This window comes from Peromyscus leucopus, chromosome 1 (assembly GCF_004664715.2).
Source record: "Peromyscus leucopus breed LL Stock chromosome 1, UCI_PerLeu_2.1, whole genome shotgun sequence".
NCBI classification, from domain to species: domain Eukaryota; kingdom Metazoa; phylum Chordata; class Mammalia; order Rodentia; family Cricetidae; genus Peromyscus; species Peromyscus leucopus.
Window position 1 is genome coordinate 112,884,285 of NC_051063.1, and position 22,061 is coordinate 112,906,345.

The 22,061-nt window shown below is 37.2% G+C and overlaps 1 protein-coding gene across 23 annotated transcripts in view; it reads right to left on the reverse strand.

The window, feature by feature from the left end:
• The window catches only part of Dlg2 (discs large MAGUK scaffold protein 2), a 1,876,145-nt gene that overhangs the window by 426,320 nt on the left and 1,427,764 nt on the right, over positions 1–22,061 (reverse strand). For 18 of the 23 annotated variants that reach the window (XM_037207364.1, XM_037206918.1, XM_037206903.1 and 15 more), the window contains one exon: positions 1,699–1,854. The exons of the other annotated variants lie outside the window; for them this stretch is intronic. In XM_037207364.1, coding sequence (XP_037063259.1) covers positions 1,699–1,854 — 156 coding nt within the window. The remainder of the gene's footprint in view (positions 1–1,698; positions 1,855–22,061) is intronic. 23 annotated transcript variants of the gene reach the window in all.

A 22,061-nucleotide genomic window follows, 5' to 3' on the forward strand; every position in this document is an offset into this window, starting at 1 on the left:
AAATAGAGATGAGAAAAAGATAAAGAGAGAAAAAATAAAAATAAATGGGTAGAGAGATTTTCCAGTGAGCAGAGATGTCTCTGACATCATGCCTGTGTCGGGGCATGCAGGGACTCCTCCTGTTCTGCCAGGTCGGCTGTCCCTTGGGCTTGAACCCCACAGATCTGTCTTTTAGTGGGTGATCTGGGACAAAGCAGGTAATTCTCAAATCTTTACCTCCTCATTTAGAAAAGTAAAATGATGACCACATCTGTCTCATAATCTGAATCCGAGGACTGAAGGAAATAATTCCTAAGAAGTTCTTTAGCCAAGTGCCTGGCTAAAGAAGAGTTCGGTATACAGAGTCACCCATGTGGCTGACCACAGTGAGCTGACCACAGGGAAGTCATTACTGTGGTGTAAAGATCTTCCTTTCTTCCCACGGCTATGAAACCTCAGCCCTTTAGTTTCTAACTTGTGTAGGTCACCACACCAATAAATAGGTTTTTTTTTGAATCATTAAAAAAGTAGGATTTAATTAATATTTATAAATCACTATGAAGTGTTGTTCAGCTTAAATTACTGCAATAAGTGACATTTTTCCAGCTGATGGGACAGTCCAAATTTTCTCATTTATTTCTAGAAATGCTAGCTAGAACATAAAGTTCGCCTTTTAGTTTTGTGTGAGATGAAAACATGAAAAAAAAAATAAAGATGTTTTAAATGAAGGCCCTTTTAATGTATTTATTTTGAATGTATTTACCTTGAACCATTCTAAAATCTGTATGTATTTTTCTCAGCCCTGACAATATTATGAAGACATTGAGTCTGAAAACATAATTCAATAAGCACCCACTCTGCATAGGAATCTTCCAACTGGGCTCTCCATCTAGACTGAATTGCAAGTACCTCATGGAGCACCAGATTTTATTTTTCCTACCTTGCTTTCTCTGTGACTCTGGCTACTACTTGATAACAGGCTTTTCATTACTCATGTGCATGTTTTAGGATATTAAAGTAGAATTGTGTCCAGTCTTTGGACATAGAAGAATTTGCTTGCGAAGTTGTTATGGAAAAACTCAGAGCATTCTAAGGTTAAATTTGATCTGTGTATTTACTGGCAAGATCATGTTGAGGGACATCCCATATCCTTCCTTGACTTTTATATCTTTACATATTCAGGGATGAATTAAATAAGACAACATATGTAAAAACCTAGCAAGTAACAAAGTGCAAATATTTTTTATGTTCACTGTGGTTATATAGAACCAATTAATTTTATAGTTTTAGGAAACTGGTTAATTTCTCAGGAAGCCAGTTATATGGTGACTTTAATATTCTAAATGACAATAATAGTATGTACATGTTTAGGTCATTGTGTAAGAGGCATAGTGAACATTTATTAAGTATTACTTAAGATACTCAGTAAATGTTCTCTTTTATCCCTCTAATGAAGGAAATGGTGCTGGAACAATGTAATTATTTCCTTAGTGAACAGGTGGAGCTCTACATGATCATGTCTGAAAGTGCTTTGTGAGCTCAGCAGCAAGAAAAAAAAAGCAATGTTCTTAATTTCTCCCATTGTTCCATGGAAGCAGAACATCTCTCCACAAGGAAGGTGCTGAGTGCAAAACACAAGTGAGCGGAGACGGATTCCACCCACCAATCCTTGTGGAAGCACATGCAACTGGAGCCAAAGTGAGGAAGCGCATGCAGTACCTGGTCATGTCAGAGTCAGGGAGCAGGCCTAGGTGGTAGTGGGGATAGGGAGCTGAGAGGAGGAAGCTTTTGTCACACTCAACAGGGGAATAGTGCCTGGGAGAAGCAGGCTTATCACATAGTTTGTTCACAGTGCTGTAAACAGGTTCCGGAGGCCTGGTGACACAAGAGGAAGAGAGAGATGCATAGTTAGCACACAGGAGGACCAATCACGCAGCTAGCAGCAGTTCACTGTATTTCAAAGGAAAAACCCAACTTCATGACATTTTATCATTACATCCCAGTACAAATCAAATTTTCACTTATGCTTAATATCACACATTATTTTTAGATTTAGTTATACATGTATTGACTTTCTTCTTTAGCCTCAGTTGTGAGTAGATATGGCACCATCAAAGTGTTTAGTCCAATGTGGCCTGAGTAGAGAGTTTTCTGAGAAGGCTGCTGACAGGGAAGTTGATTTTGCTAGGATCTTTGTAATTATTTTCTACATAATTCCTCCCTATGTTAACTTGAGACTCAAAGAAATATGCAAACTGGTACTTCAATAACTACCTTGGACCATGGAGCCACCTGGAGAATAGAGGTAAATTATACAGGCATTTGAGCATAAAGGATGAGCTGGGGGAGCCGGTGTCACTGATGACATGTGGGGAGACTATAGTGCTTCTGGGTTCCTTTCATGTGGGATAAAAACACATTATCTAGTTTAAGGTACTGTCACCTTTTGTTATATAAACAGGATCTAAAATTCAGATGTACTTTTATAAAATGTAAGTATGTAGCTTTAATACAAAGAAATAGTTATCTTAGCCTACCATAAGGGTTAATACATTTAGTTACATTTGTAATTCACTCCTCCATAGGAAAATAAAAGAAGTGCTCCTTTCTTACTATATAATGTGGAGTTTGTAACTATTCATAGAACTCACTGACTCTCTGTGTTCAGACATTTCTGGAATCTGTTCTAAACTGCTAGCACAGAATCTTGGGAAAAAGGAGTTAATGAATATAAAACATCTCCATGATGATGCAACCCCGGTATCCTAGTTGCCCAGGAGAACTGATTCAATTTTCAGTCTGATGTTGACTCTATAGACCAAGAAAATGATGTTACCATTTTTCCTAGTTCAGTTGTACCATATTTAGAGAAAAAGAATAAAATCAAAACTGACTAATATATGTCCTCAAAAATATCGTAGCTATATTGTATTCAGCTAAACATAAATGCTTTGTTTTCTGAATACCATATTACATTCAAGACGATGAAAATGGACTTTGTACTTTGCCAAGAGTTGAACTTTTTAAACTTTTACCTATATTTTCATAGTAATTCTATGTCTATATAATATTATTACGTTATTCAAGAATTAAATAATTCAGCATTTGGGGAAAGCTGAAACACATTGGGTTTTAGAAGGAGCTGCTTTTTTCTTGCTTATAGTCACCACCAATATTCCTTCATCATAAATTAATTACTTATCTATGCTTAATCAGGTATCATCCAAAGCCTTGTGAAAGCAGAGGTAAATTACTGGTGTCACAGATTCATGTAACTCTGCTATTTAATCTGCCATTCCTTTCTTTCTAGTTTATGTGTTACTTTTACATGGTCACATGCTAAAGACTAGGTATTTCTGACTCAGGTTCTTTTCTTGGCTGTAAGAACATGATACCCGTGGACATGAATCAATGAGAAGAAACAAAAATTAAGACATAGCATCCTTGACTAAGTCCTCTTCCAAGTAAATAGCAACATCAAAATGATGGTGAGAAGGTGGCTCATCTTTGAAGCTTTTCAACCAATAACTTCATTAAAGTCCTAGATTCTGCCACGTAATATATAAAATATAGGTCTCAGTACAATACATTGCAGGTGCTGCACAAGCTATATTCAGAATGCTTATGCTAGGAACTGGATAAAAATATCACTGAATCAACAGATAATAATTATCCTCATTACTAAGAAAAATACATTTTCCTGTTTTTTTCGAGAAAGCCCTGAGATATTTTGAGTATTATTAGATTGTCCATTAGATCTAAAACGTTTTATATCTTTATTAATTTTTAGGTTACAAAGAGGGATGAAACCCCAATATTGCTGTTGAAAAAATGAAAGAAAATCTTTAAGTACTTGGCATGCACGGTGTGTTTGCCCACTGAAGATTGAGGCCCTTGAGTTACTCCCTGGCTGCCGTGCCCGCCCATAGTTCTTGTGAGAGTTCCTCCCCTTGTACGTCATTCTTCATGAAGACTTCTTAGTCCTGAGCCCCAGAACACTTAATGCCGGCAGCCAATATATTAGTCATTCCTTGTAGTTATGTTCCCTGTGTCACCTTTGCAGACAGACAAGGAATGCCAATCCCTGTCACTGGGATCTGAGTGGCTGGAATAGATGTCACCATCTCTCCAGTAAAGAAATGTAGCAGGGACATACTTTTCTGCAGTGTGAGTCAGCCAGTCACAATGAAAGAACCTGGTTATCTTGTTATAAGCACCCAGAATCAGAAAGTAATGAATATGGAAGTCCAACAAAGATATTTACTTGCTCCTTTTATTCTGTGATTATTTCCAGGACTAGTGGAAGGGATAGTTGAAGGTATTAGTGAAATCTCTAAGTGAATTTATAAATAAATCATTATCCTGCTATGCACTCACCAAAGGCCATAGAAAAATGACTTCTTGGTCTCATCTGCTGAGCCATCAGCATTTATTTGCTCATCTATGGGTTTATAATTGCAGGCTCTTGTAGCATATAATTAACACAATCCTGGCCCTTGGTGATCTCTGAACTCCATTAGCACTTGCTATTTGCTTTGCTTCCTTCATATTTTTAATCACAGACACATGCACAATTATGGCACACTGGAGAGGGATGCGGCATCCATACCTTATTTAAAAAAACCTATCCTGTCTGTAATGGCCCCTCCCTCCCCCTACTTGATTCCAAATCAACTCAGTCCCATCATAGCCAGTGTAACAGACCATTTGACCAGAACTGGACCCCTCCTGCAGTTCATGATATATATGGTAGGTGCTGTGGGATGTTTTTCTATATGCTGTGAATATGCATTGCTCTGATTGGTTAATAAATAAAGCTGTATCAGCTTATGGCAAGGCAGCTTAGAGGCAGGCAGGAAATATAAGCAGATAGACAGGAGGAAAGGCAGAGGTGGAGGAGATGCCATCCCTCTGTCCAGGAAGCAGCATGTAATGGCACACAGGTAAAGCCATGGAACACATGGCTACATATAGATGAATAGAAATGGGCTGAGTTTAGCTATAAGAGCTAGCTAGCAAGAAGCCTGAGACATTAGGCCATATACTTTGAAAATAATATAAGCCTTTGTGTGTTTATTTGGGACCAAGTTGCTGCAGGTGCGGGTGGGAGAGATTTATCTCAACTGCAGGGCCCAGGTGGGACACAAGAAAAATTCCAGCTACAGTAGGGATCGAAAGAAAAAGAGGGGAAAAAAACCCAACCAGGACTACTTAGGTGGATTCTTCTTTAAGAAGTGGATAATTATGTGCAAAGTGTCTCACCATAGGCACTAGGCTCCAAAAAGCTGGCTCATACACTAGGGACAGGTCCTGATCCCACTGCCTGGGCCCCCCCATACAGTTCAAGCTCAACAACTGTCTTGCTTATCCAGAGGGGCTAGTCCAGTACCATGGGGGCTCCTCAGCTATTGGTCCACAGTTCATGCATTTCCACTAGTTTGGCTAATTGTCTCTGTACTTTTCCAGTTAGGGTCTTGATATCCCTTGCTCATGGAATCACTCCTCTCTCTTATTAATTGGACTCCTGGAGCTCCTCCTGGGATGCGGCCATGGATCTCTGCATCTGCTTCCATCCGTCACTGGATGAGGGTTCTATGATGACAGTTAGGGTATTCAGCCATTGGATCACCAGAGTAGGCCACCTCAGGCACCCTCTCGACTATTACCAGTAGTCTATGGTGGAGTCATCCTTGTGGATTCCTGGTAACATCCATAGCACTCTGCTTCTCCCTATTCCCATGGTGTCTTCATTTATCATGGTATCTCTTTCCTTACTCTCCCACTCTGCTCCCATTCCAGCTCAAACCTCCCTTTCCTCTAAGCTCTCATCCCCACAATTTGCACAGCCTTGGTGAAGGGAGGAGGGGCTTGGACCTGCCTAAACTGAATGTACCAGGCTCTGCTGACTCCCCATGGGAGACCTTGCCTTGTAGCAGGTGGGAATAGGGGGTGGGTTAGGGGGGAAGACTGGGGGTGGGAGGAGGAAGGACAGAGGAATCTGTGGTTGGTATGTAAAATGAATAGAAAATCCTTAATAGAAAAAAAGAATTGGATAGTTATAAATAAAGGTAAAGAAAGAGAAATTAGCTGGCAGTATAAGGAAATGCAGACACACAGAGAGTCACTGTAGAGGCACATTCTAACTAGAGAACCAGAGTGGACCTCTACTACACATGTCCAAATGTCTGCGGGTTCACAGTCTGGGTTCTTGTTAGAATAATAATCTAGGTTCAACCCATAAGGCAGCCTAGGAGGAGTATGTAGGTCATTGAACTTCCCTGATTATTCCCTTGTGACCTTTGTTGTACAATGAAAATAAACTACAAACCTCCTGCTTTATCCCCTTGGCAGAGCTTAGGTCAGATCTCTTGCTTGCAATTAGAAAAAAATAAAACAGACACTTTCAGTCACTGCAAGTACATTATGCTGCTCAGGAAAAGTGTCAAACCTTGACTCCATGAAATCTCACAGAATTTGAGGCCAGGACCAAGCCAATCCTGTCTTTCAAATGTTGATATTTGGTTCATGACTGGTTCTTTTGCATTAATTTTATTTTTAAATATTGCATTAAAATTTTATTAGTACTGAGTTTTGTTGGTGTTCCTTTAAATTTTGCATCTGGAGTGAATATTTAGTGTCTTAGCTTAGCCCAGGGTTCTTACTGTGCAATCCCCAATGGCGGCCATTATTATCATGGTTATTTCCTGAAATTCAATTCTCCAGGAATTCATAGCTCTTCAGAAGATCTCTTTCTACATGAGAATACAAGGAGACAAACTCTTCACCACTCATCCCAAACACAGGCATGTTACACTATAGCTCTTTCGTGTACTCAGAAGTCTCTACACAGGGACAAAACAAAGACTGTGATTGTGGTAGGTATCTTCTGAAGACTCATGTTCACTCCTGACATTGAAAAGGTCATTAATAATCTGTCACAGCCCTGGAACCTGTTGACTACTTTCTCTAAATTTCTCCAGTATTCTCAGTGCTTCTAACAACAGATGAGGGCCAACTCTACCTCATCATGTGTGTGCCTGCATCTTTATAGTATTTTTTATTTTTTCTGGTAGGGTTCACAGCTGTGGTGTCATTTCAAGCTATTGGGCCATAACTAATTTATTATTAATAATAGTCTGTGTACCAGGATCTGAAAATAATTCTTTTTAAAATAGAAAATGTGATTGGTTTACTGTTTTCTCTATACCAACAATGCTCTCAATTCTATTTTTAACGTATTTACTCATTGAAGGGAGGAAGGGTAAAGTTAGCATTATATCATTCAAAAATCATCTTCAAAGTTTTGAATTATTAACATGTTTTATTTATTTATTCCATAAGATTATTTAGGTTTCAGTTGGGTTCAACCTGGGTCATGGAGTGTTAAGGTGAATGGCAAAGACGAAAAGAGGCTCATGGTACTTTGATACTAGATGCGCACATTGAGGTACAGGAAGATCTGGGGGTTTTCTGAAATATATTCAAGTAAATATTACCTGAAACACACAGTGCCAGACCAAGGACTCAGAGACCCTGATTTGGGTTAGTGGAGGAAAGGTCAATGTCCTAAATTAGTACTTAAACTCTTAGACTTTTATAAAATCACCCTTTAAGATTTTTCTTCAATTTTTTCTTTTTAATTGAATTTTAAAGGTAAGATATAAACCTACAAGTAGTAATTTAATAATTACCTAGCATCTTTGTAAAGAGAAGTCTAATAAAACATGAGATAATTAACTACATAGAAAATTAAAGACAGAGTTAAGATTTTTTTTTTTTTAAAAAAACCCTCATATAGTTAAGCACTAAGCTGGAAAAGATATCTGTTCACATAAAATCATCAATATTTTTAAGTTGTTTCCTACAAATAAGTGAGAATAACAGCATACAATAAAAACTAAACAAAGGTCACTAGCATCTAATCACACACAAAAAAGATAGAAATAGCAAATAGGTACACACATATAAATGCTGGACCCCAGTGGGAATGAAGTTAATGCAAATTAAATCAAGTGCCTCTTTCTGTGTATTATAGAAACAGTGTTTCTGAGCTGACAGATCATCATTTAGTTGTGGTATGGCAAGAAAGACGCCCATATTGCTGGCTCTATGGGGTGTGAAACCTCTTATAACTTTTCAAGAAAGCAATTTGGCAGTATATTTCAGAAGCTTTAACTATAATCCTGTCTTTTCTTTCAGACATTCTACCCATAGTCAGCTGTCTTAAAATTTAAAAAATGTGCACAAAGGTTTTTATATAGAGAAAGCTATCTGGTTTGTTATTAGAGCAAAAAAGAATAAAAAATATAATATTTGACCAGGGCACAAAGATATACCCACAAGATGGTTTATAATAGCGATTAAAGTTGATATTCATGCAAATAGGAAATCTATTGCATTATGTCAAACACAATACAAAGTTGTATCTGGGGCTAGAGGAGCAGTGGACAGTGTATGCACCTATTTCCTTACCACTTTTGAAAGAGTCTGAAGTGAGAATGTCAAAGTTATCAAGGTGGTAATGGGGGAATAGAGGGTCCATTGTGGATCGAAGTGGGGTGATGGGGCTTTCATAAAGCAGCAACAGCAAGAAAAATTTGAAGATAAGCTTGAAAACCAGCCTCATTTAGAAGTTTATTAAAGGTTTACATAGGAGGTGAAGTCCTGGGATGATGCTGGTCTCGTTTACAACTCTGGCAGTGATGCCGACAGGAAGCCATGGAGGTCAGCATTCTTCCAGCTGGGTGCAGTTTAAATAGTTCAGTCACCCGACTGTTCACTTACATATGTATTCCTCTGTTCCACACATTTATCAGAGACTTACTCTGAGCATGGCGGTAGAGAATGATAAACACTGAGTAGAGAGTAGTAGTAAGAAAGGCTAAGTGCTTCTTCTGTTCAAGGAGCAACATTTTATTCGGAAGGAAACCTCCTTGCAAGAGCAGTTATCCAGGCCACTTCAGACGAGAGAATACACACACCTGGGGACCCACAAGGAGCTGTACTCCAATGTCAGTATGTGGGGACCTAAGGAGCTGGAATGCTAGTCTTGAGTTTTCCTGCGGGAATCCCATCTTTGTTTTGTGTTTTGTTGTAGTTTCCTTTGTTTGAGACAGGTGTTCAGGGGGAAGCTCTACCTCAGTCCTTGGCAATCATATATCCAGAGTCAGGAATGTTCTGGTAGAAGCTTCACCTCAGCCCCTGGCACCCATATACCCAAAGAGTCTGGAATGTTCTGGTCGAAGCTCCACCCCAACTCCCCTCCCCCATCTCTCTCCCCAAATCCTGCCTGTCTCAAGTCTGCCAAACATGGCTCCTCCCTGCAGAGATGCTCTAGACCACTCCCACGGGGTATTTAAACTACACCCTAGAAAACAGACGTGGTTTTTTGGTCTCTCTTCCTGTCTCTTCCTGGGGGACTGGAGAATCACCCAGGGCTTTTTCTAATTCAGTTTGATTTGGATTGCTACATCAGCAGAGAGGCTTATTTCTTGCTATGTAGCCCAATCCAGCTTTGAACTCACTATGTATCCCAGGCTGTTTTTTGTCTTCCTGTCCTAGTCTCAAGTGCCGGGATTATAGGCACAAACTACCATAGGACATCAGATACACCTTTCTCTTTATGCCTCTTCTTTGTCTTTCCTTTAACCTGTTCTCAAACACACTGGCAATTACCTCCCATGTAAAAAGAAAAACAAAACAAAACAAACAAACAACAAAAAAAAGATCCCTAAGTCTAATTATCTAGATATACTTACAAGCTTTGGGGTCCTGAGAAAACTATTCATCCCTGTGCCTCAGTTTCCATGTCCATGAACTTGAATAGTGTCTTCTTCTCAACCTGTGGGTTGCAACCCCTCTGGGGGCTGAAAGACCCTTTCACAGGGGTTGCCAAAGACCATCAGAAAGCACAGATATTTACATTACAATTCATAACGGTAGCAAAGTCACAGTTATGAAGTAGCAATGAAAATAATTTTATGGTTGGAGAGCACCACAACATGAGGAACCCCATTTAAGGGTCACAACAACATTAGGAGGGTTGAGAACCACTGCTCTAGATGGAATGATGTATGAACAGCACCTAGCACAGTGAAAATGACTATCACTCATGCTAATAGGCGATTGGGCAGTAGGTCATCAGGTTTATATACCTAGCTTGTCACTTTTGAGGATGGGAATTCAGTTTCTGGGATCAGCTCTCCTTATGATGATCAAACCGTATTTATAATTATTTTTAGGTTGCTGAATTTAGCTAATAAAAAATAGGATACTCAGTTAAATCTTAAATTCAGATAAACAATCAAGAACTGTTTAGTTAAACTACACAGGGCACATAGAAAGTGTGTTTATTATTTATCACTGCATAAATTAAAATTTAATTGGGTATCTTTATTTTACCTGCAAAACATCCAGTTCCTTTGCTTTGCAATCTGCCCAACCTTGACAGTACTTTGCTTTTAGCACTGGAAAGAAAGGCAACTATTCACTCAGAAGAATAATTTGCTGTTGACTTTGACATTCTTTTTTGACTTGTATTTTTTAAATTAGCAAATATGTTTAATTTATTCTGCTAACTGCTCCATACAATGGCCATCTTTACTTCTACATGAAGACATATAATTTTTAAATAATAGTTGATTACACACACACACACACACACCAGTGCTTTCACTTTCAAATTATACATTGTATATTATAGATCTGTCTAAATCAGGATGCAGTGCCATCACTTTAAAAAATATTTTTAATTAAAATTGATATAGTTACATTAATTCCTGACCCCCCTGCCCTGCTTTCCTCCTTGCAGCCTCATCCCAGCTATCTTCCCATGAACCTCTCCTATGTTCTTCCACTCTCAAGTTGATAACAGCATCATTCTTATGTCACCTTATTTCTACAGAGCTCCTGCCTGCACACAGGTGGTCATGGTAAAACCTCCAGTCTACAATTTAAAAATTCCATTTCTAAGAATGTCCCCCGCTAAGTCGAGCACAACAGTTATTCAGAAAATTTTCGTCGATGATGGGGTTTGAAAAGGCAAAGGCAAAACACTGGGAAAGCATACATGGTCATTAGTATTGCACACACACATATGCATTAAAACCACAGCTTTTTAAGTAGTTTTGATGACACATAAAATAGTCACAAAATCTTTTAAGTGAAAAGGAGCTAAAATAGTATGTATAGTTTAATTAAATTTGTGTGATTAAGAACGTTATGAAGTATGGCACTAATTTTATTCTTTTGCTTAGTAGGGAGAGAGAGACAGAGAGCAATTGAAAGAATGGAGGGGGAGGGAAAAGAGAGAATGAGAGAGAGGGAGAAGAAGAGGGAGAGAGAGAAGTCTGGAAGCATAGGCAAAGTAGTTCATCCAACATCATTTCATTTCTGGATAATAGCTCTATAAAATCTTTTCTACCACATTTTTTTTGTTTCCTGAGTGACTTTTCAAGGACATCAAAATTGCTCAGTGTATAAACTGATGACCAAAAGCCATAAATCTCTATATATAGTGTATATCAATTTTGAAAGAAATATTTGTGCCTCTGTATGTAACTGTACAAAAGCTACCAAAATGTAAATGATGTTTTTTTGAGCAGTGTGAATAAAGGGAAATTTTGATTTTAATCACACTTTTCTGTTGCGATTTTAAAAATAGTTTTACTCCATGAAATACTATATCTTAAATGAGCTTATTTCTACCCCCCTGCCCCATTGCAAATGGTAACTGTGAGGTATAAAAATTATATTAAGCAGTCTGCCAGTGGGAAGCATTTTACAATGTGTATTAAATTATCATGTTGCATTCCTTGGATACATATAATTTTTGTTTATCATACTTCAGTAAAGTTGAAAAAAAGGAATTCTAGCTATGTATTTTTTTCTACTCAAGATGGATTTGTATTGAGGAATTTGTTTTGGGTACTGTTATATTCAAACGGCAACACATCTTCAAACACCCCAGAATTAGAAAATAAAAACATTTCCTTCTGAAGGTTTTTGCTCAGTGATGAACAGTGTATTTCTATGAGATGTATGGGCACTAAAAAGGCACTGTTAAAATGGTGAAAGCAGTGTTGTGAATAATTGCTTATGACTAATGGAATGGCTTAAGTGGTATCACCATATTTGTATTTAAATTTGTTAGTCTCAAATGTCTTCAATTATGCAGATATATTCAGTGCCTAAGAAGATTTCAGTTAAGGTTTAGTTGACTTCAGGGAAATGATATTCTAACTAAAGCCCTTTTATAGAAATGATGACACCATTACAACAAATTTACAGCAACTGTAGTCTTTTTTACTAGTGTATCTATTCATGCAGCTAGCATTTCTTTAGTGCATTTAGAAAACATACAGATTAGCTATGGATACAAAAGAAAGAGTTGCTGTTTGGGGCTGTAGGATCTGGCAGGCAATGCTTTCCTACTACTTATGACTGGGGAAGGTACTCAAATTGTCTAAATCTTGGGTGCCTTGTTTGGAATATAAGTTCTTAACATCTACTATATAGAATGACTGCAAAATGAAATGACATGAAATATGCAAAGCCTCACAAATCACCTACTGAATGGTAGGCACCCAGGAAATCACTATTTTTATGTCCAAGATACTAATCTAGTGATGTTGATGTCAAAGAAACTCATTCCAGTCCTTCCCTCAAGCCTCATTTCATCTTGATGAAGGAATATGTTTCCGTATAATATGATTAAAATAGGATAAGTGCCTGGGAGTCAAAGAGATTCTCCACAGTCCCCAGACTTTTCTTCTTATCATTTCACAAACTGCCTGGCCCTTCCTGCCAGTTTTCAGATGACTGTATCTCTGATTCTGTTACTCATGTTCATTTAAATAAAAGGTACCTCTTAGAATTTCAAGCAGATTCTATAAGACTGTACCGACAACAGCAGTAAAGTCTATTTGGCAAGAAGACTATTGATTTCCTTTAAAGACCCAGGAAAATGGTGCTTTATTGCTGATCTTGACTAGACCAGTGCAACCAATGCATGTCAGAGGTCCTAGCCGACAGACAACTAGAGGGACAGCATCTTGACAATAAACCTAGAGAGAATTGTTGTTCTTTCAATAGTAACACGATAACGGAAACTTGTAACTACTGTATAGATCCAATTTAGAACATCCAGCAGATGGGAGAAATTTTAGAATTATATATTCCAATCACACTCAAGGTGGAATCAGGGAAGAGAAGGTCATAATAGAAACAAACAATGGAAAGTAATGGTCAAAACATCAAAATCCCGAAGGACTCTCTCAGTTTGTGTCAGGAATCTTAAGGGTAGCTTGGGTTAGAACAGTGCAGAAGAGTGGGATATAGAATACAGAGTTTAGAGTCACACCAACATGCCTTTTTAAATCTTTTCTATATGATTTTAAGACAGGCACACCTCAGAAGTTTGGGGGTGAGTGGTTTTGGGGTATATAAAGGTAACAGTTGAATACAAAATTGATACAATGACAGGAATCTCTAAATTTCTAACTCAACTTATTTGGTTGTATGTATTATAATCTTTAATTTTTCACAGCAATAGATATTAACAATGGATAAAATATGTACATGTGTATGTACGTACACACAGGTGCACATATACACATACGCACACTATTTCATATACTGAAACTGAAGCTCAGAGAAGACAAAGGTGCATATCTAAGTAATGTCCAGACTGTGACTGGAATGTGCATCTTTTTCACTCTGTCATCCACCAAGTGATACTTTACTGAAGCAAAATGGAGAAATGCAAAACAAAATAAAAATATATGGTAACTGTGTGCATTGTTGAATCACTGCGTGCAAGATACTTAGACTACTGGGTTCTCAGACAGAACATCTTTTAAACACAACATATAAAAGGCAAGCAGGTGGCAGCCAAATACAGGCACGGGAATACAAATCTGTCCATCTCCCCATAGCCTCCTTCTGCTACCCTTGACACGAGCTGAGCAGCAGCCTCTCTGGACTCTGATACATGCTTCTCCATGACCACACTGTCAATTCTGCTTTGAGGTGTGCTTAAGGAAATGCCCAGGGTCCCTGGGTATTAATAAAGAGAAGCTTCAGTGTGGAAATAGGGGTGTGTTTGTATGAAGCACTTGCGCTAAAACAAGCTGCCCTTTCTTGAGAAGCAAAGGTAAAAAAGAGAGAAATGTGATTATTTATTGATCTGATCATTATTTGAATTTGTCATGCTCCTCTCAGTGCATTTGAAGCAAAGAGGGAGATATTAACACTCCCTGTATCACTGGAGGTTTGTGGTGTGCGAAGGAAAGTAAAGTTATACCGAAGGGAGTTTTGCTTCTCGATTTTTGATCTTCAAATGTCTGAGCTGCTAAAGGATTGCTGCTCCGTGAGCATCAGAGAAGAAAGGTAGGCAAGAGAGAACTTACTGTCAGGTGTAATTTCATTTAAAGGAGATGAAGTAATGCCTTAAAACATGTGTTTTAACACAGTAAACTTTGCACACCTTGTTTTTAAGATATTTAGTACTTTAAAATACAATATTTAAGCTCAGATTCTATATTTGGTAACTCTTGCTCAGGAGGAATGAATGCCTTCTGTTGTACATTCTTACTCGCCATGTCCTTAGTGAAATCCATTGTTTTCATCAAATTTACTTCATAAGGGAAATGTATGTGTTTTCTTCTAATATATTACATTATGCTTTTACCTTTGGTAATGTAATATTCTGACATCAAAGAAGTGATGGGTTTAAGCCATAGGCTCCCAAACCAGTCAGGACATCAGAATCACCAGGGTTCTCAGTTCTCTTTGTTTGATTTAATAAAAAAAGAGGCCAGTTTATATTTTGCTCCTGTTTGGTATAGTAATTAAAAGCTGTAGCTTTAGATAACAGGTCTGTTCTTTTTGAGAAATCTATGAACTAGTCACATGTTTGAATTACATCAATTCTTTACACATTATAGAATATTAATTATTCTACCAAAGTTTTCTGACTTTAAAATATTCAGCTGATAAATGTTAACATTTGTAGAGTAAATATTAACTCCCCATTTTAAGGGAGGGAATAAAACTATTATTTCATCAGTGATTATATTATGCATATAATTTCACCTTGAAAGCAGGTGTATAGTATTTTCCTCTATTCACTTTTGAATCTCACCACACTAAGTCCTAGTAACTAGTGCTATAATCAGCAGTGGAGATTAATAGTCATAACATTAACGGCTAACCTCTAGGTCAATTTGTGCTAGCTCTGCATAAAGTTATTTATATAAATAAGCTGTCTCAAACTTAATAATAAGCCATAAGATAGACATAGACACAGGGGGAAACTGAGGTATAGAAGTGCTCTCTCTCATCCAAGATCAAAGAGCTGGTGGGGTCAAACTCTACATTTGTCCACTTGCATAATCTATGCTCTTAACCAAGACACATTCCTGTATTTGGATCATGGGCTTTAGATTCACCACTTGCTTTCCAACGGTTGTAGGAGAGGTTGTACAATCTCAGCCATCTCAGATTCTCCAGCTGTAAAACAGGTAGAATACTTCTCTGTCCTTTTGTATCCTATCCTAGGAGATAAAGTGTGAAATAGGGAAAGTACCTATCTGTGCGCTAGCAGATAGCGTTAAAGGTTTACCAACATCATTACAAATTCACATCAGGACATCACCTAATTAACTTGGAAAACTTTTTGCTATCACATTTATTTCAGCTGTTTCATTTTGCTTTCATCTCCTATCTGAAGGTGGCAAATGAGTCCTTAAAAAAGATTAGGGTAGAACAAAGCATAAAGCAAAAATATTTGGGCTCCACTGGATCAATTGGCAGCATTTCTATTAAGAGAATCTACACAAGAAAGGACTAAGTTCTATGCCAAGGTCAAGCCAATTTCAAACAACTCTAAGATCAGAATAGATGTTTCAGTGTTGACATGCAGAGCTACAATCACAGCCCAAGCTAAGTTCTCTCAGTAAACTGTTCATTAAGCCACATGCAGTCTGGAATAATGGTCAAATGACAGGCATTGCAATGACATCACCCCCAACTTTGGAGTCACTGTTTCTAGAATGAGGACATCACGTAAGACTCCAGTTTTACCTTTCCAAACAAAATAACAGCCAAAGACTAATCAAGCACAGGGAAGATTCTAGAAATCTTAAAGTTAACAAAGCATCTATGTGGTTTACCTAAAAGATGGAGTCTCTGGTGTTAGTTTGAGTTTTTATACTACTCTATTCCAACTGCATGACCTTTAGCAGTATGGTCAGCAATGTGGCTTGTGGAACCTAGCTATCTATGTTCAAACTTAGCTTCTCCATAATAGTACTCTGCCTTGGTGACTTATTGTAAAATGGAGACAAAAATAGGTAAAACAGTAAAAAATGTGAATTACAGAATGATGAGAGATCACTGACTTTATGTGTGTAACACCAATATCTCTTGCTTTAGCTCTCTTATAAGATGAGAACAATAATCCTTTCTTTAAAGACTACATAGGATATTTTATGTTTGAGATAGGGTAAAAATTCAGAAGGTGGTTAACAGTTATTACCATTTGTTGAAGATGTATTTTCATATTTTCTTTATTGTTTACCTAGTCCTAATGTTGACCAGAAATAATTTATTGAGAAGATGAAACATCCTCTTTATTTAATTTAAATGGTTGAGAAGAATTGTTCATCCCAGGGCTACTAAAGTGGTAGATCAATGTGCTAACACATGAAACGTGTCTGCCATCAAATGAGCCTTAAAAAACTATTCCTTCTCATGTGCTATTTGGGACTTCATGTATGTGTATGTGTTGTGTGTAACAAATCCACAAGTAAGCTTAGACCTAATGATCCTTTCTCTACCTCTCCCCTCTTTGCCTTTATGTGGAAAAATGTTTACTTAGATTATCAATAATGAAAGATAAGAATTAGTGCCTCTCTAAGAAAAGGGAAGAGAGCAGAAATTTAATAAATGCTGACTACTAATTTGTCTTCATTGTGGGATCTGTTCTTCAATGCCATCATGAAAACAAAGTGCCTTTCTCTGCAGCTGAGAAAGCAGAGGGATGCATAGCCCCACATTATACAGCCACTTAGTAGGCAAGTCTTTATTGCAAAACATTCATCTACATCATACCTACTGTTATCTGTAGTCATCATCCTGTACACTATGTCCACAACACCTACTCGAGTATCCTACATAACATTACTTTGCATTTTTGACCAGCATCCTCTCATTTTTACGCTGATTATGGAAGTTTGGTACATCCATATGTCTGCCTAGTTCCCATAGGCATGCAACTTCTATTTGTCTTACTTCCTCCAAAGAAACAGTTATATAGTTATATGACTGGAAATTCAAGAAGTTATCTAAGACTATAGGTGAGGTTTTCAAGAATACCCTTTTAAAGAGAGTCACAGAAATGTACTATATATTTTATGAATTATAATTTGGAGACCAATTACTAGATGTTCTGTCTAAACCATTTAACCTGTCATACTGTACAAACTCTTGTGGCTTCCATCACTCCCAGCTGAGTCCATATGGGCTTGGTATTGGTTACCTTATGTACCTGTACAAAGAACCATTCCAACAGTTGCTTTCTTTAATTATTAGGCTAATTAAACATTGTACTTCAAAGCACTTTGTAGTCTGTAATATATACAAACACCATCTCCATAAATTCTTATAATGTCTATAAGGCATTTAAATTATATCTGCATATAATGTGCTATGTTCTGATCCTGAATATGGCTTGTAAGAATCATAAGCCAGTGTTGGAGCCAGAGGATGAGTTAAATAACCTCTTCCTTCTCCTTTGTGTGTGACTTTTATACTCTTGACTGCCCTTACATGCTGGACTCTGGGGAAGCTGTTATAAGAAGTCACTTGTGCTGGTCAATTCCTTTGGTATTGCCAGCCTCTGTCACTTCCTGTATGAAGCTGTCCCTGACTCATCAGCCTGCGCTGGGTGCCCATTCTGAAGCTTTCAATCCTCCCCAACAAGCACACATCCTTCTATTATACTTTGTGTTTACTTAGCTGCATCTCTGAGAAGTTCACTTTGCTGTCTCCCTGAGAAGGTCAAATACTCATAACTAATATTTATCAAATGAATAAGAGGAAAGCTAGAAAGATGAGATAATGCATGGCTTCAATGAAGGTGTAACTAAACAAAGGAGCAGAAATGGAGACTAAAGGGGGAAAGTAAAAACATGGCAGCTAAACATGAAAGACAAAGGCATTTGATTAGAAAGAGAATTATTTTAGAAGAGAAAGAGCAGAATAGAGACATTGGGAAAACATGGGGCAAAGGGAAACCATGTGGTCAAAGCATATGATATACCTGCATGAAAATGTCCTAATTAGTTCCATTACTTTGTATAATGGATATGTACTAATAAAATAATATGCTAGAAAGAGAGGCATATGAAAGCTTCTAGGAAGGGAGAGTCAGTTTTCTTCAGGGTTGTTGCCCCTGAGAGACTACCCATACTCCAGTAGATGGTCTTACACACGTTCACATACAGGTAATGCTAAGGGGACTCAGTGGCTAAAACAATAAATAAAGAGACCACATTAAGTTTGGAGAAATGGTGGTGGGAGGGGGTAGGTAAGGAATTAGAGAGGACAGAATGGAGATGAGGATGGGTTTGAACCTTTACTTTTTCAATAACAAAAAAATCAATAAAATTAAAAATACACATTTAACCTCATTTAAAGGAAAGAATGTCAAGAAAAATATTTCCAAATGCAGCTGGGTGAATAAACTCAGCCAAAATATTTGAGAAACCAATCTATCAGTATATTAAAGAGTCCAATGCTATCCCATATGTAATTCTATTATATTTACAATACACATATTTACAAAGTATTAAATATGCTCCAGGAACTCTTCTTTTTACTGGGGATGATATCCAAAACAATAAAATTCTCCCATTTTCACAGAACATATATACTTTTGTACAGGGAGACAGACAATACTCAATTCCCAGGTTACCAATACATGACTACTCATTGATTTGCAGGGTGTGTGGAAGCTGCTATTCTCATTTGCCAATAGTCCCAGCCACATTGCCTGATTTATTATTTTCAGCATCAATGCATGATGTGGTATGAATAAAGAAGTTAGAAAGGAAAATCATATGGAGACTTCTGCAATAATCAAATGGCAAATATATCTTGAACCAGTGTGCTGTCCATAGAGAAGTGAGCATATTGTGAGCATATTTTGAAGTTTGCTAGTTGTTAGGGTCCAGGATTTGAAAGGAAAATGGAGAGAGGAAGCTGACCACAGAGACCATTGTGGCAAGAGCAACAATGGAATAGAGTGACCATTTATTGTGAAAGGGAGACTATGAAGAGGCAGGATGAGGACAAATGACAGACCTACTATAGTAAATATTTACAAAAAAAAATCTAAGGGGAAATCAAGTGAGAAGCTGATTAGGCAATGAAGACATAGACATCTATCTTAAACATAAATAGGAAGTGGGGGTGGGAGGTCAGAAAAACTGTGCGAGTATTATCGTAAAAAAATAAAATAACAAACAACCTAATGTCCAATATAAATTCATTTAAGTAAATTATGGTTCAACTGCATACAAGAGACAGTTATTATATAGCTATTGTAATATTTTTAATGATTTGAGGTTTTATTTTATTCCTCTGATAGAATACTTACTTGTTATTCTTTATATTTTATTTTATGACTTTCATATAAATGCCCATTATTTTATAATAAAAATAGATAAAAACAAAGAGCAGAAATTCAAATAGGACATAAAGTTGGCTGATTAATATAAGAAAATGGTTTTAGAGGTGAACATTTCAAAGAATGTCTGGGAACTATGTAAAAGTGATATTTTAAAAATTATTTTTATTCAGATATAATTTATTCATTGTCTATATTACTGACATCATCTAAAAGCAGTAAGTGAATTATATAACCCCCAAATTTATGAAATTAGTCAAGTCTGCAATAGAATAAGACTATATGTTTGGAATATAATGATGATGGCCCACAATTTTTTTATATTTGTTAAGGTGTTCATTAACAATGAGTAATCTCTATAATGATGATGATGATACTAAATAATAATGAAATAATGTCACCTATAGCAGCTAATAATACAGGTGATGTCAGAAGCCACCCAGGGATAACAATGCTGTCACTGCTAACTCACTACCAAAGTATATACATGGGTACATTTAGGAATTAGATAATCTCTGTGTTTTATTATCATCTCAGTGATATATGGAAGCTAGAATAATCTCCTAGTGGAACAGATCATGGTTAGTTCTCCTGAGTCATAGCATGTAACCTGTTTCAATTCACAAAGATAAGGACCAGAAACAAGCTGCACATTGTGCTTTTGATAGTAATTGACTTGCAGTCCAATGGGCTAGTAGTTGACGTTTTTTATACTGACCCCTACAAAACTATCCACTGTTCATCCTTCGTCTATTTTCTTCTTTCTTATTACATCAGTCAGTCTGAAAGGGTAATGATGAACTCTTGTTCCACAAAGTAATATAGTGTTGATTTAATAATTTGAATTTTGCATCAATGACATAGTTATAGATGTACAATAACCATCTTCCCTAAGATAGTAGGCACAGTGTTGTTCATTATGGGCATAGAAAGTGATAAATCTCCATAAAGAACACCTATATATCTTTAAATTTTCATTACAACTTCATTTTTGCTAACACTGAATTAATTTCTCTGACAGTAAACAGCAGCTTAACATGTTTCCAATATGTTTTCAGATGGTCCTTTTAAATTAGGTTTGCCGACTTCCCCATTAATATTCTCTGCTTCTAACTGAGTCACTCTATGAATCATACCTCCAGGCTTGTGTAAGGCAACCTTAATGGTTATGTGGACTCCTCATCAATAAAGAGAAAATTCCCCTTGTAGCTTTTACTTAATGATCTCTTCTCTGTTTGTAGCATTGGTTAATCTATTTCCTCCTTTCCATTATAACATTTCTTCTCGAAGGAGACCTGTACCAGCATGCCTCCTGTTGGAGAAACCAGGTAAGCAACACAGAGTAGAATGGGTAACTTTGAGTCATTTGCTTATGAATCCTTAAATTGCTGACATTTTATAGTGAGCTTTATAAAATTCGTGAGGAACTTACTCATGCCTTGCAGAATTTTAACAGGGAAATTCTACTTGATGTCAGCAATCAGCCACTATGAAAAAACAAGAAAAAAAAAAAACCCAAAGCCCTAAAAATTATCCAAAGCACAACTGCACTCAGCTGAAGAGGTCAGGTGGAGAGACTTTATACCAGGCTGGGCTCCATTGACTCCCACTTTATATTTTCAGTTAAGGTAGTATTAAATGTTCCTTGTAGTTATAAAAATAAACATTCTCAATAAAGCTATCAGATTATACGGTTTCTTGTAATAAAACGTTGTAAATGTGCTCTGCAGTGTAAGTTGAAGAAGCATACAGAGATTGTACCCTGCTTGAGCATCTGTATCTCACTGCTGACTGTATTTCAATAAGTAGTTGGAAGATGTTTACCTAGAATTTTTATTTGTGAAAAAGTTCATCTTATAGACTTTGTTTTTTAAACAGTATTAATAACAGCTAGCCCATTGAAGTGCTTACTTCTTTCCAAGCACTTCACACATATGAACTCAGTTTATTGTCTCAAAAAACCCACGAGGTGGGAAGTACCACTCTGATCCTTTTATAAATGAGAAAGCTGAAGCAGAGAGCAGTTATGTAGCATATCCAGGTTCATGCTATGAAAGAAGTCAAGGCTGGGGTCAAATCTGAGCAGGTGGCCTTGGAGACTTAAAATCCAATCAATGAGTATTCATCAGAATTCTCATGCAGGATCACTTGCTTGTTTACAGTCCTGCTGGCTGTTTTCCATTGTATTTGGTTAAAAGCTCATAGGAAAAGATTATGTATGAAGAAAGGAAATTCAGTTAATCTAATACTGCCATAAATCATGGACTTCAAGATAAAAAGCAGAGAGGCTAGGGTTTGTTTATGCTCCGACAGAAAGCTCTGGCTCTGATTGTTCCAGAGCCTCTTCCTAAGGGATGCCCCTCACCTTGGGCAATTACTAAGACTTTCAGCA